A 14,842-nucleotide genomic window follows, 5' to 3' on the forward strand; every position below is an offset into this window, starting at 1 on the left:
GGGAGGCCAGTCTGGGACGCCGCAGCCTGGGGATATGCTTCTCTCTGCCGCGGGTGGTCGAGGCGACCTCCCAAGGCAGGTGGTGCCGGAGCAGGGCCCGGCCGGGCACCCAACCCGGTGGGCGCTCCCCCACGCTCGCCACCTCTCCGCGCCCCGGTCAGGCCTCCGCGCAGGGTCGGGGTCCGGTCCTGGGAATCAGTTCCATCTGGGGATCAGTTCCGGAACCCTGAACTCTGCCTTGGCGGATCCGAGTGTGGCTCCAGGGGTCGCAGACCCTGCCTTGATGGGGGTCCGAGGGCGGCCGCGGGAGTCCCAAACGCTGTCTTAATGGTCCGAGTGCAGCCCTGGGGTCCCAGGTCCTGCCTTAGGGTTGCCGCGATGAGGAGACCCTGCCCCGTGATGCTGTGATGAGGGGACACTGTCCCTTAATGTGGAGATGAGGGCACCCTTCCCAGTGATGCTGTGATGACTGGAACCTGCCCAGTGATGCTGTGATGAAGGGACCCTGTCCCGTGATATAGTGATGAGGGGACCCTGCCCCATGATGCTGTGATGAGGGGACCCTGTCTGTTGATGGTGTGACGAGGGGACCCTTTCCCTAGATGTTGTAATGAGGGGACCCTGGCCCGTGATGTTGGGATGAGGGGATCTGCCTCCCGTTTCTGGGTATTTGAGGCGACCTGGCCCTCCACACTCACCAAGTGGCGCACGTCCTCCAGGGTCGCCGAGAAGGACTCGACCAGGCTGTGGGGCAGCTGGGAGAGGAAGCCAATGGTGTCCATGTAGATGACGGTCACCCGAGAGGGCAGCCACCCCGCGTGCGCCGTGACGTCCAGCGTGGCAAACAGCTGGTCCCGGGGCTGGATGGCGAGGTCCCCTGTCAGCGCCTTGATCAACGTGGTCTTTCCTGCACGTGGGGCACAAGGGGACCGTGCGTGTCAGACCCCTCTGGCCCCCCAGTGAGCACTGTGGACCTCGGGGCTGCCCCACGCTGACCACATGCCGCTGGAGGGTGGGCAGGGGCAGGAGGTCTGTGCGCTGGGAACTCTGTGCAGACCCGTGGGATGCTGCGCGGGCTGTGCATGGACTGAGCTGCCGCGGTCTAGGCTACAGGGTAAAGCGGACCAGGGCCAGGGCAAGCGTGCTGGTGTAGAAGGGAGAGACGGCGTAGACACAGACAGTGGTGACGTGCATGTGAGGTGGGCAGGCGTCCACACAGGCGGAGGGATGGTACCGTGGAGTAACCGAGCTGTGGTGTGGTGTCTGTGTAGACGAGGGGATGGTGGAGTAGGGGGTGCGGTGTGTGCAGAGAGGTAGTGAGGGTGTAGACAGTGCTGTGTGTACCTGAGGGGCCCTAGAGCACCCGCCTCCACAGCCTTTCCTGACAACGTGGACACTGTCCACCTAGCCCAGGCTCAGGGGCACCGGTAGTAACCGTCCAGCCCAGGGACACCCCCTGGCTACGCCTGGTCCACCAGGAGGTGGTGACGGGTCCTGCCATCGAGTAACTGGAGGGCGGGGCGCAGCCTGGACGCTGCTGCTCAGTGAAGGGCCCCGAACTCCCGGCCGGTGAGAGTCGGGACCAAGCGGACACTCACTGGATGCTCTGACAGTTAGAGGACACGCCACCCTCCGAGGATGCGGCCAGGAGGGGCCGTCGGGATTTCCTGGCATGGGTGGTCTTACCTGTAGACATTTATGACTTTTCAAGCCTGGATGCCCCACAGCTTCCTGTGCACGTCTGTGGGACATCCCCTCCCTCCTCTGGACGCAGACCGTGAGCGCCTGATACAGGGACGGGCCCGGCATGGCAGTGCTTCCCGAGCACGTGACGGGGCCGGGCCTCAGGGCAGCCCAGCGAGCGCTGTGGACTAAGTCCCGGCAGTGCAGGGAACTGGGTGCTTTCCCCTTATCTCAGGGCACCGGGGACCCTACAGGACGCCCTGCACTCTGTCCCCCACGGGGAGTCCACTTGCTGTGCTCGTGCAGACAAAGCTGAGAACAGACTGTGAGGTCTTCCTCGATGACACCTGAATCACTCTGATCCCTGGAAGATCCTGCCCACTGTCAATGGACTTAAAACTGTTCCCACTTCGTCGTTCTCAGAGTCTGGAGGACATCCACTGAGAGGGGCGTCAGCGCACAGCAGTCACACGGGGGCCGCGTCGCCCCCGGGACGTACAGGGATGGGGCCCGAGTCCCGTCCTCCTCACCGGGGGCTATAGCCCTCCGCGAGCACCCAGTCTCGCCGGGTCGGCAAGCGGGTTCTCCTAGCGCACCCCGCCCAGCCCCGGCGGGCCCACTCCTCACCGCAGTTTGTGTAGCCCACCACGGAGACCACAGGGATCTCCTGCCGCCTCCGCTGCTGGCCCAGGAGAAGCCTCTTCCGGCGGAGTCTATCCAGGGCCTTCCGAATCTTCGCTTCCTTATCTTTCAGAAGGCGCTGCTGCACCTGCAGGAAAGACTCTCCTAGAAACATGCAAGATGGCGAGTCAGTGGGCAGACACGAAAGGGGCAAGAGACACGGGGGTGCCTGCGGGGGATGTGGACGGGCTCCCTCTCGGGGCTGCAGGGACCCCCCGCCCCACCCCAGCCTGCCCCCCTGTACACTTGGCCCCAACACCTTGTGTCCTCAGACAACCCTGCCCAGCGCGAGGCGGCCTGGCACTTCCGCCCTCTGAGGGCACCTGGGCTCCCCTTTACCCAGGAGAAGAGGCCGAGGGGAGAGCCTCAGAAGGGCCCCCATGACACCCACAGCGGGCCGAGTGGTGCCCCAAAGACGTGTCCACACCCTGACCCCCAGGACCTACACATGGGGCCTTATTAAGAAACAGGGTCTCTGCAGGTGGGATGCAGGGAAGGGTCTGAGTTGAGGTCCTCCGGGAGGAGGGTGGCCCTACATCCAATGACAGGGTCCTTCTAAGAGACAGAAGAGGAGAGACACAGAGGAGGAGCCCCGTGAAGACAGAGGCAGAGACGGGAGGGACGCGGCCACGAGCCCAGGGACGCCCGGAGCCCCCAGAAGCTGGAAGGGGCGGGAAGGACCCTCCCCTGGAGCCTCCAGAAGGAACCAGCCCCTGTAACTCCTTGATCTGCTCTGCAGGACTCACGGAAGATCAGTGTCTGTGGTTTTTTTTTTTTTTTTTTTTTTTTTGCGGTATGCGGGCCTCTCACTGTTGTGGCCTCTCCCGTTGCGGAGCACAGGCTCCGGATGCGCAGGCCCAGCGGCCATGGCTCACGGGCCCAGCCGCTCCGCGGCATATGGGATCCTCCCAGACCGGGGCACGAACCCGTATCCCCTGCATCGGCAGGCGGACTCTCAACCACTGCGCCACCAGGGAGGCCCAGTGTCTGTGGTTTTAAGGCACCGGTTCGTGGTCCTTCGTTACGGCCGCACCAGGGAAACACCTTGACACCCTCCTTTGACTGTGACCACGGACGAGGCCCCAGCAGGACCTCTGAGGGACGTCGTCCCCTTTGTAGGGGTGGTGGCCACGACAACCCCCCCTTCTGAGCTCCCGGTGACAAGACGTCAGACACTGTACCTGACCCCATGATGTTGCGGGAGTCCCGTCCTCGTCCGCCCAGGTGGGCAACGTGGTTTTTCAGGCAGGACCTGGCGTGGAAATGGGTCGGCTCAGGAGACGGGAGCACGTGCCCGTGGGAGGCTGGCACAGAGCCCTGGGTGGGGAGTGGGCATCTAGACAGGAAGAACAGGCTCGCTCGGAACCTCCCTGCTGCGTGGGCCTTCACGGGTGTGGACGCAGGGTCCCTTGCTGGGTGGCGCTCCTTGTGGGCCGCGTCCCCTGGTAGGTGTGCTGCTTGGCCACGTCCCCACTGGCCACATCCCACCCTCACCACCCTGGCAACAGTCCAGGTGGGGAAAGCAAAAAGGGGTCCAAGGAGGCTTCCGTCTGCCCCGAGCCCAGGCTCTGCAGGTACCTGAGCAGGGGGAGCTCCGCCAGTGCCACCTGCAGCCGGGCCTCCTTGGTGCGGGCGTTGCAGCGGAAAATATGAAGAACCACCGTGAATCGGTCGAACACCCGCACACCCCAGGCGGCTTCCAGTTCTTTCTAGAAGATGCAGTGCGAGGGAGGGGACCTGTGGTGACCCCAGGCCCGTGGAGACCTGTGTCCTCACGGGGACACTGACCCACTCCCTCAGCCGCCGTGGGCGGGAAACAGCGAGCTTCTGAGGTACCTTGGTGGGTGCAGCCATCCTCTCCACATTCAGGAAGACGGCGGTGATTCCCGGGGACCCTCTGATTTTCTCTAGGAAAAGAGGTTGGCCTCTCAGAGGCCTGCATGCCCACGCTGTCTGTCTGGGGACCCTGCACTTTGGCCGTGTTCGCCGGACACCCCGAGTCTCTGAGCACAGTATTTGTCAAGTGTGGGTCGGGGAGGACCGGACCGGGTCCCTCTTCAGGGGAGTAGATCTCACACACATGGGGGTCCCGTGACCCCACGGGGCGACTGAGTGCCCGTTAGACAAGAGATGGGTGGTGAGCGCCCCCCTTGGCATGTCTCTTGCTCTGAGCTGTGAGCTAGACATGGGCTTGGGGCAGGGACGTCGGGGTCCATGGAAGGCAGGGGTCACACGCAGGACCCCCTCCGCCAGGCTCTGGGGGGGGCGTGGGCTGGGCTGGGCTGGGGCGCGGGGCTGGCGTGCGCCCGACTCTCACAGGTCCCGCCTGTGTCCTGGGGCCTCGTTTGAATTCTGACGCGGGCGTGGTGGCTTTTGCCGTCTCATCCAAGTTCCTGTGAGGCCCAGAGGGACGGACATGCTTGCTCTGTTTCTGGGAGGGTGATGGGGACACGTGCGCTGGACTCACCTGTCAGGCGCTCCAAGGTCCCTCTGCGGAAGACGAGCTTCCGGTCTGGCGTTTTGGTGGGCACCACCATCGTGTCCACCACCGACCAGCCATCCAGCGTGTGCCCCAAGCCCCACGGGAGGCCGGCCCCCTATCCCGTGCCCGTGCCCCCACCCCCGGGAGGCCACCCTCGCACAGAGTCTCAGAGCCGCGGCCCCTCTGTGGCGCCCCTGCTTCGCTGTCTGTCCCCACTCCCCGGACACCTGGGTGCTGCCGTCTCTGGGGTCACCTGACCCTCCTCAGGGCACAGCCAGGACACAGGCCAGAGGCTCGGGAATAGGGGCCGGGCAGGGTCTGAGGCCACAGAGCAGGGTCCCCCCATTCTCTGGGCTGTGCGGGGGTCCCCATCTTCTGGGACATGGGGGGTGGGGTCTCCCCATCCTCTGGGACATGGGGGGCGGGGTCCCCCATTCTCTAGGCCAAGGGGAGGCGGAGTCTTCTTGGCTGTGACTCCCCATGGGCCCGCCAGCTCGTCCCACCTCCTCCAGCTGCTGGTCGCTCAGGTCAGCAGGTGCTTGGTCACGCCTGACCTCCGTCCTTCAGCTGCAGGCCTGACCCCGCAGTAACCCCCGCGGGTGCTGTCTCTCCCGATGCCAGGGGCCCCGGCCCCAGCTCCGTGGTGAGAGCCTGCGCGGGGGCCAGCGGCCTCCCTCCTGCTGCGCTGCACAGCTGCCCGCTTGGGGGTCTGGCACCCCGCAACCCCACCCCGAAGGCCAGGGTTAGGATTCGGTGGGGATGGAAACGGAGAAGCACTTGTGCAGGTGACAGCCCAGGGGCACAGGCACCATAAGGCACTGAACCCTGATCCCAGGACCACAGCAGGCTTCCTCTGTTGATGGACATTTTCGTTGCTTCTAGGTGTTGGCTATGGTAAATATTGCCGGAGTGCAGGATTGCCAGCTTGTGTGTTTTGATTCTCATCCTCTCAGGTGATAGGCCCGGCAGTGGGTATGCCTGATTGAATGGTAGCTTAATATTTACCTTTTCAAGGAATATCGTTTGCGTTTTCATTACTGGCTCTTACCATGTCCCACTTTGAACCGAGGGTATGCATTTGTCTACAACCCCTTCAGAATTTATTGTTTGCAGAATTTTTCTGACGGCCATTGTGACTGGTGTGAGCTAATAGGTTTTTGTAATTTGGATTTGCATGTCTTTAATAATTCCTAATGTTCAGCATTTTGCCACACCTTTTTTTATTTCTCTTAAACAGAAAACAGAAAAAAACAGTGGGTACAATAAACCTCTTGAAATTGTCTTCTAGGAAGGTTGCACTCTTTTGAATTTTTTGGTCGGTTTTCGACCCCAGGATACTTCTGGAGTGCAGGTATCATTTACAGGCCTGCAATGAGTGTGAATATTTAGTGATCATTAGCACTGGGTTTAAAGCTGCTGTTGTGGGAAACGGCCACAAGGCGGCAGCATTTCTCCATTCCCAAATCTGGTTACTAAGGCAGCAGAGCCTTTTTAGAAGTCCTGTTCGCAGGTTGTAATTTAGAATGGAATGTGCCAGGAAAAAATCAACGTAAGTATATGTCACAGTATTTTTTGTTCATTGTTTTAAATTTTTTAATAGGGGTAATGTTTAGAGTATTGATTGTCCAAGGTATACACAATCTGAGAAATGTGTACTAGTATATATATGTGTGTGTGTATATATATATATATATATATATATATATATATATTAATGTACAGATCCTCTTCACATGTCAATTACTGTAGAGTGTTCCATAGACTTCCCTTGCTATATGGCCTGTCTTTTGGATATATGTATTTAATAGGTATTTGTACACGAATGGCAACGCTAACCTTAATTTATCCATCCCTCCACCTTTCCTTTTAAATAAGCATAGTATGTTGTCTAAGTCCGTGATTGTCTTTCTCGGTGGAAGTATGTTCATTTGAGTCCGTTGTTAGATAACGCCTATAAGTGATATCATAGTATGTGTGTTTTGCTTTCCAACTTACCTCATGTTCTGTGATTATCTCTAGGCTCATCTATGATGCCTCAAAGAACAGTGTTTCATTGTTTTCCATGGCTAACGTTCCATTGTGTACATGGACCACTTCTTCATTATCCATTCATCTCTTGATGGACATTTTGCTTGCTTCCGTGTCTTGGCTATTGGGAAAATTCCTGCAGTGCAGACGTTGCAGCCTGTGCCTTCTCGACTCTGGTCTTCTCAGGGGAGACGCTCAGCTGTGGGCCTGCTGGATGGAATGTTGGCTCAATTTTTACTTTTCAACGCAGCTCCATTCTGTTATCATTATTGGCTGTTACCACTTTACATCTCACCAGCAGCTAGAGGGTACACAGTTCTCTAAAACCCCTTCAGCATTTATTGTTTGTAGACCTTTTGCTGATGGTAGTTGACCAGCGTGAGTTGAAACCTTTTTGTAGGGTCAAGTTGCACGAGTCTTATAATTCCTGGTGTTGAGCTTTTATCCATTTCCCTTTTTTTGTAAAAGAGTGAGTAAAACTTAGCACTTCATACTATCTCCTTGAAAATTTTGCCAGTTTTGAATGTTTTGTCCATTCCCTACCTCAGCACAATGTTTGTGGGCAGGTGTCCTTTACAGCCCGGTGTCCTTGTGAATGTTAAGTGACCTTTAGCTCTGGGTTGACAGCCACTCTTGTGGGAAACGGCCACAAGGTGGCAGCACTTCTACATTTCCAACTCGAGGTTTTTAGGTAACAGAGCCTTCCTGGAAATCCTCTTAATAGGCTGCAAGTTAGAGTGGAATGTACCAGGGCAAAGCCCCAAGAGCTTATATCTCCTTCTTGTTTGTTATTTAAATTTAATTTTTATTAATTATCAGAGCAAATTTGATAAAAATGTTGTTTCTATTAGGTGCATAAAATCTGATTCATTATATCTATGTATCTAACTATTGATCTTTGGATCCTTTCCCGTGTAGATTAGAGAGTGTTGAGTACATCTCTCTTGGTTTCCATAGTTATTTTGTGACATATATTTCATATGTGTTAGTACATGTCTGTTAACCCCCATATCCTAATTCATCCATTCCTTACACTTTTCCATTTGGTTAAACATAATTTTGTTTTCTTAATCCATGTGTGTCTTCCTCTTGGAAATAATTACATGGGTATCAATTTCTACGTAACACCTATAATTGATAGCATGGATTATCTGTTTTTCTGTTTCTTCCTTACTTCAAGTTGGGTGATTTATCTATAGGTCTTTATATGGTGGTGCAACCGGCACTGTTTTATTGTTTTCCATGCCTACTATTGCATTGTGCACATGGACACTTCTTTTTTGTGCATTTTTCTGTTGCTGGACATTTTGGTTTCTTCCACGTCTTGGCTATGTTAAATGATGCTGCAGTGCAGGATTGCCAGCCTGTGTCTTTTTTATTCTGGTCTACTCAGGTGATAGGTGTAAGAAAGGGCCTTCCAGATAACATGGTAGCTCAGATTTTACCTTTAAACGCACCTCCATTCTGTCTCACTACTGGCTGTTACCAGGTTACATCCCACCAGAAGCTAGCGGCTACGCAGTTCTCTAAACCCCTTCAGCATTTATTCTTTGTACCGGTTTTCGGTGATGATCATGCTGACGGGTGTGAGGTGAACCTTACTGTAGACTGGATTTTCATGGTTTATTAATTCCTGAAGTTGAGCCTTTTTCCGTGCCCTTTTTTTTTTTTTTTTCTTTTTTTTGCGGTATGCGGGCCTCTCACTGTTGTGGCCTCTCCCGTTGCGGAGCACAGGCTCCGGATGCGCAGGCCCAGCGGCCATGGCTCACGGGCCCAGCCGCTCCGCGGCATATGGGATCCTCCCAGATTGGGGCACGAACCCGTATCCCCTGCATCGGCAGGCGGACTCTCAACCACTGCGCCACCAGGGAGGCCCCGTGCCCTTTTTTTAAACAAAAAAGAAACACAGAAAAAGAAAGCAAAGCCAAAATGTGCATAAAATATACCTCTTGAAATTGTCATTTTGAAATATGCACGTCTTTTGAGGTTTTTGTTCGCTTTATGACCGAAGGATATGTTTTGAGGGAACGTGTCATTTACAGGCCTGGAAGTACTGTTCCCAGGTTGTAATTTAGAATGGAAAGTGCAAGGTAATAAACCCCATAATTTTATGTCACATTATTTCTTGTTCTTTTCATTTCTTTAATCTGGGTAATGATTAGCATATTGGTTGTCCGAGGTAACACAATTTGAGTAATTTTTACATATATATATATATATATATATATATATTAATGTACAGATCCTCTTTCCATGTAAATTAATGCAGAGTGTTCCACAGACTTCCCTTGCTATATAGTCAGCCTTTTTAATATATGTATTTAATAGTTATTTGGACACGAATGTCAACCCAAATCTTAATTTATCCATTCCACCCACCTTTCCTTTTTGATAAGCATAGTGTGTTTTCTCAGTCTGTGAGTGTCTTTCTCTGTGGAAATATGTTCATTTGTGTCAGCTGTTAGATAACCGCTGTAAGTGATATCATAGTATGTGTCTTTTGGTTTCCGAGTTACCTCATGTTCTGTGATTATCTGTAGGCTCGTCTATGGTGCCTGAAAGAGCAGTGTTTCACTGTTTTCTGTGGCTAATGTTCCATTATGTACATGGACCACTTCTTCTTTATCCATTCATCTCTTTTTTTTTTTTTTTTTTGCTGTATGCGGGCCTCTCACTGTTGTGGCCTCTCCCGTTGCGGAGCACAGGCTCCGGACGCGCAGGCTCAGCAGCCATGGCTCACGGGCCCAGCCGCTCCGCGGCATATGGGATCCTCCCAGACCGGGGCACGAACCCGCATCCCCTGCATCGGCAGGCGGACTCTTAAGCACTGCGCCACCAGGGAGGCCCTATCCATTCATCTCTTGATGGACAGTTTGCTTACTTACGTGTCTTGGCTATTGGGAAACTACCTGCAGTTCAGCTATTGCAGCCTGTGCATCCTTGACTCTGGTCTTCTGAGGTGAGAGGCTCAGCGGTGGGCCTGCTGGATGGAATGGTGGCTCAAATTTTATTTTTAAACGCAGCTCCTTTCTGTTCTCATTATTGGCTGTTACCACTTTACATCTCACCAGCAGCTAGAGGGTACACAGTTCTCTAAAACCCCTTTTGAGGTTTTTGCTCGATTGACGACCCAAGGATTTGTTTAGAAGGCACGTGTCATTTACAGGCCTGCAATTATTTAGAGTAACAAGGAACCATTAGCCCTGGGTTTAGAGCTGCTGTTGTGTGAAATGGCCACAAGGCGGCAGCCGTTCTCCTTAAACAAATCTGTTTATTAGGGTAACAGTGTATCAATGGAAGTCGTGTTCTAGGTTGTAAATTAGAATGGAATGTGCCAGGAAAGAGCCCCTTAAGTTTATGTCTCACTGCTTCTTATTCATTTTTTTAATTTAAAGTTTATTTTTTATCATAGCAAGTTTGATTACAATGTTTTGCTTGTTGTAGGTGTGCAAGATGTCGTTCTTTTACACGTATACATATATGTATTCCTCTTCGGATCCTTTTCCAATGTAGATTATGACAGAATGTTGAGTAGTCTTCTCTTAATATTCTGTACGTCTTTGGTGATTATATACTTCACCTGTGTTTGTATATCTCTGTTAACCCCAGTAACCAAATGAATCCAATCCTCACCCCTTTGCATTGGTGAAACATAAGTTTGTTTAATGAATCTGTGATTGCCTTTCTCTGTGGAAATGTCTTCACTGGTATCAATTTTTAGATAACACCTATAAGTGATATCATAGGATATGTGTCTTTCGCTTTCTGACTTACTACAAGTTGCGTGATCACCTCTAGACTCATCTATGGTGCTCCAAATGGCATTGTGTCATTTTTTTCCTTGGCTAATATTCTGTCTGTACATGTACCAGTTCTTCTTTGTCCACTCATCTGTTGATGGACTTTTTGGTTGCTTCCATGTCTTGGCTATTGTAATACGGCTGCAATGCAGATTTGCCTGCCTGTGTCTTTCCAATTCTGTCTTCTTAGTTTATAGGCCCAGGAGTGGGCCTGCTGGATCATATGGTAGCAAAATGTGTACCATGTAAAGGCACCTCCATTCTGCTCTCATTAGTGGCTCTTACCAGGTCACGTCCCACTTAAAGTTGAGGGTATGCACTTCTCCACAAACCCTTCAGCATTTATTGCTTGTAGCTTTTTGCTGAAGTTTATTCTGACTGGTGTGAGCTGGTACCTGTTTGTGGTTGGATTTACATGCATCTCATAATCCCTTAAAATTGAGCTTTCAGGCGTGTATCTATGTATATGTGTAAAAGAACGACATCTTGCACACCTAAAACAAGCAAAACATTGTAATCAAACTTGCTGTGATAAAAAATAAAAATTAAATTTAAAAAACGAACAAGAAGTAGTGAGACATAAACTTCAGGGGCTCTTTCCTGGCACATTCCATTCTAATTTACAACCTAGAACACGACTTCCATTGAGACTCTCTTACCCTACTAACCAGATTCTGTAAAGGACAACTGCTGCCGCCTTGTGGCCGTTTCACACCACAGCAGCTCTAAACACAGGGCTAATGGTTACTTGATATTCAAAATAATTGCAGGCCTGTAAAGGACACGTGCCCTCAAAACAAATCCTTGGGTCGTAAATAAAGCAGAAACCTCGAAAAACATGCATATTTCAAAACGACAATTCCAAGAGGCATATTTTACGCACATTTTGGCTTCGCTTTCTTTTTGTTTCTTTTTTGTTTAAAAAAAGGGCATGGAAAAAGGCTCAACATCAGGAATTAACAAACCATGAAAACCCAGTCTACAAAAAGGTTCACCTCACAGCCGTCAGAATGATCATCACCAAAAAACTGTACAAAGAATAAATGCTGAAGGAATTTTAGAGAACTGCGTAGCTGCTAGCTTCTGGTGGGATGTAACCTGGCAACAGCGAGTAGTGAGAACAGAATGGAGGTGCGGTTAAGATAAAAACTGAGCTACCATGTTATCTGGTAGGCCCTTTCATACACCTATCACCTGAGTAGACCAGAATCCAAAAGACACAGGCTGGCAATCCTGCACTGCAGCATCATTTAACATAGCAAGGACGTGGAAGAAAACAAAATGCCCAGCAACAGAAAAATGCACAAAGAAGAAGTGTCCATGTACACAATGCAATAGTAGGCATGGAAGACAATGAAACAGTGCCGGTTGCACCACCATATAAGGACCTATAGATAAATGACCCAACTTGAAGTAAGGAAGAAACAGAAAAACAGATAATCTATGGTAGCAATTATAGGTGTTACCTAAAAATTGATACCCATGAAATTATTTCCAAGAGGAGGACGCACATGGATTCAGAAAACAAAATTATGCTTAACCAAATGGAAAAGTGTAAGGAATGGATGAATTAGGATATGGGGGTTAACAGACATGTACTAACACATATGAAATATATGTCACGAAATAACTATTGAATACCAAGAGGGGTGTATTCAACACTCTCTATTCCACATGGGAAAGGATCCAAAGATCAATAGTTAGATACATAGATATAATGAATCAGATTTTATACACCTACTAGAAACAACATTTTTATCAAATTTGCTCTGATAATTGATAAAATTAAATTTAAATAACAAACAAGAAGGAGATATAAGCTCTTGGGGGTTTGCCCTGGCACATTCCACTCTAACTTGCAGCCTACTAACAGGATTTCCAGGAAGGCTCTGTTACCTAAAAACCTCGAGTTGGAAATGTAGAAGTGCTGCCGCCTTGTGGACGTTTTCCACAGGAGCGGCCTTAAACACACAGCTAACGGTCACTTAACATTCACAAGGACACAGGGCTGTAAAGGACATCCGCCCTCAAAAATTGTGCTGAGGTAGGGAATGGACAAAAAATTCAAACCTGCCAAAATTTCCAAGGAGATGGTATGAAGAGGTAAGTTTTACTCACTCTTTTGCAAAAAAAGGAAAATGGATAAAAGCTCAACACCAGGAATTATAAGACTCGTGCAACTTGACCCTACAAAAAGGTTTCAACTCACGCTGGTCAACTACCATCAGCAAAAGGTCTACAGACAATAAATGCTGAAGGGGTTCTAGAGAACTGTGTACCCTGTAGCTGCCGGTGAGATGTAAAGTGGTAACAGCCAATAATGATAACAGAATGGAGCTGCGTTGAAAAGTAAAAATTGAGCCACCATTCCATCCAGCAGGCCCACCGCTGAGCATCTCCCCTGAGAAGACCAGAGTCAAGGAGGCACAGGCTGCAACGTCTGCACTGCAGGAATTTTCCCAATAGCCAAGACACGGAAGCAAGCAAAATGTCCATCAACAGATGAATGGATAAAGAAGTGGTCCATGTACACAATGGAACATTAGCCATGGAAAACAGTGAAACACTGCCCTTTCAGGCACCATAGATGAGCCTAGAGATAATCACAGAACATGAGGTAACTCGGAAACCAAAAGACACATACTATGATATCACTTACAGCAGTTATCTAACAACTGACACAAATGAACATACTTCCACAGAGAAAGACACTCCCAGACTTAGAAAACATACTCTGCTTATCTAAAAGGAAAGGTGGGTGGAATGGATAAATTAAGATTTGGGTTGACATTCGTGTCCAAATACCTATTAAATACATATATTAAAAAGACTGACCATATAGCAAGGGAAATCTACGGAACAGTCTGCAATAATTTACATGGGAAGAGCCTCTGGACATTAATATATATATGTAAAAATTACACAAATTGTGTATACCTAGGACAACCAATATTCTAATCATTACCCCGATTAAAAAAACGAAAACAAAGAACAAGAAATAATGTGACATAAGCTTATGGGGTTTTTAACCTGGCACATTCCATTCTAATTTACAACCTGGGAACAGGACTTCCAAAAAGGCTCTGCTGCCTTAGTAACCAGATTTGGGAATGGAGAAATGCTGCCGCCTTGTGGCCATTTCCCAAACAGCAGCTTTAAACCCAGTGATAATGGTCACTATATATTCACACTCATTGCAGGCCTGTAAATGATATCTGCACTCAAAAAACATCCTGGGGTCAGAAACCGACCAAAAAATTCAAAAGAGTGCAACCTTCCTATAAGATAATTTCAAGAGGTTTATTGTACTCACTGTTTTTTTTCTGTTTTCTGTTTAAGAGAAATAAAAAAAGGTGTGGCAAAATGCTGAACATTAGGAATTATTAAAGACATGCAAATCCAAATTACAAAAACCTATGAGCTCACACCAGTCAGAATGGCCGTCAGCAAAAATCCTGCAAACAATAAATGCTGAAGAGGTTGTGGACAAATGCGTACCCTCGGTTCAAAGTGGGACATGGTAGGAGCCAGGAATGAAAATCCAAATGATATTCCTTGAAAAGGTAAATATTGAGCTACCATTCAATCAAGCCTACCCACTGCCGGGCCTATCACTTGAGAGGATGAGAATCAAAAAGACACAGGCTGGCAATCCTGCACTCCGGCAATATTTACCATAGCCAACACCTGGAAGCAACGAAAATGTCCATCAACAGAGGAATGCACAAAGAAGAAGTGGTCCATGTACACAGCGGAATATGACTCCAATAAAAAATATAAATTCAATTTAAAAAGCAAACATAAGTAAGGAGACATCAGCATTTGGGGGTTTATCCGGGCACAATCCTCTCTAATGTATAACCGAGGAAAACCACTGGGAGGAAGGTCTGTTTCCCTAGTTACCAGAGTGGGAAAAGCAGAAAGGCTGCCGCCCTCTGCCTGTTACCTGCAAGAGCAGGTTTAAAACCTGTGCTAAGCATCACTTCATATGCACAAGTACTGTTGGGCTGTAAATGAAACCTGCCCTCAAAATGTCTTGAGGGAAGTAATGGCCAAAATATTTCAAAATGGGGCACATACTTCAAGAAAACAATTTGAAGAGGTAAGCTGTACTCACAGTTTTAAGAAAAAAAAAGGACATGCCTGAAAGCTCAATTTCAAGGGATTA

The 14,842-nt window shown here is 49.8% G+C and overlaps 1 protein-coding gene across 1 annotated transcript in view; it reads right to left on the reverse strand.

Annotated features, from left to right (window-relative positions):
• Positions 1–212: 212 nt before the first annotated feature.
• LOC132481379 (putative GTP-binding protein 6) overlaps positions 213–14,842 on the reverse strand; it is a 36,989-nt gene continuing 22,359 nt past the window's right edge. The window contains exons 2-10 of the mRNA XM_060086215.1: positions 5,401–5,546; positions 5,105–5,253; positions 4,832–4,961; positions 4,201–4,271; positions 3,943–4,073; positions 3,546–3,616; positions 2,311–2,469; positions 699–907; positions 213–323 (exon numbers count right to left, since the gene is read on the reverse strand). Coding sequence (XP_059942198.1) covers positions 213–323; positions 699–907; positions 2,311–2,469; positions 3,546–3,616; positions 3,943–4,073; positions 4,201–4,271; positions 4,832–4,961; positions 5,105–5,253; positions 5,401–5,546 — 1,177 coding nt within the window. The remainder of the gene's footprint in view (positions 324–698; positions 908–2,310; positions 2,470–3,545; positions 3,617–3,942; positions 4,074–4,200; positions 4,272–4,831; positions 4,962–5,104; positions 5,254–5,400; positions 5,547–14,842) is intronic.

Source organism: Mesoplodon densirostris, chromosome 20 (assembly GCF_025265405.1).
Source record: "Mesoplodon densirostris isolate mMesDen1 chromosome 20, mMesDen1 primary haplotype, whole genome shotgun sequence".
Classification (NCBI taxonomy): Eukaryota; Metazoa; Chordata; class Mammalia; order Artiodactyla; family Ziphiidae; genus Mesoplodon; species Mesoplodon densirostris.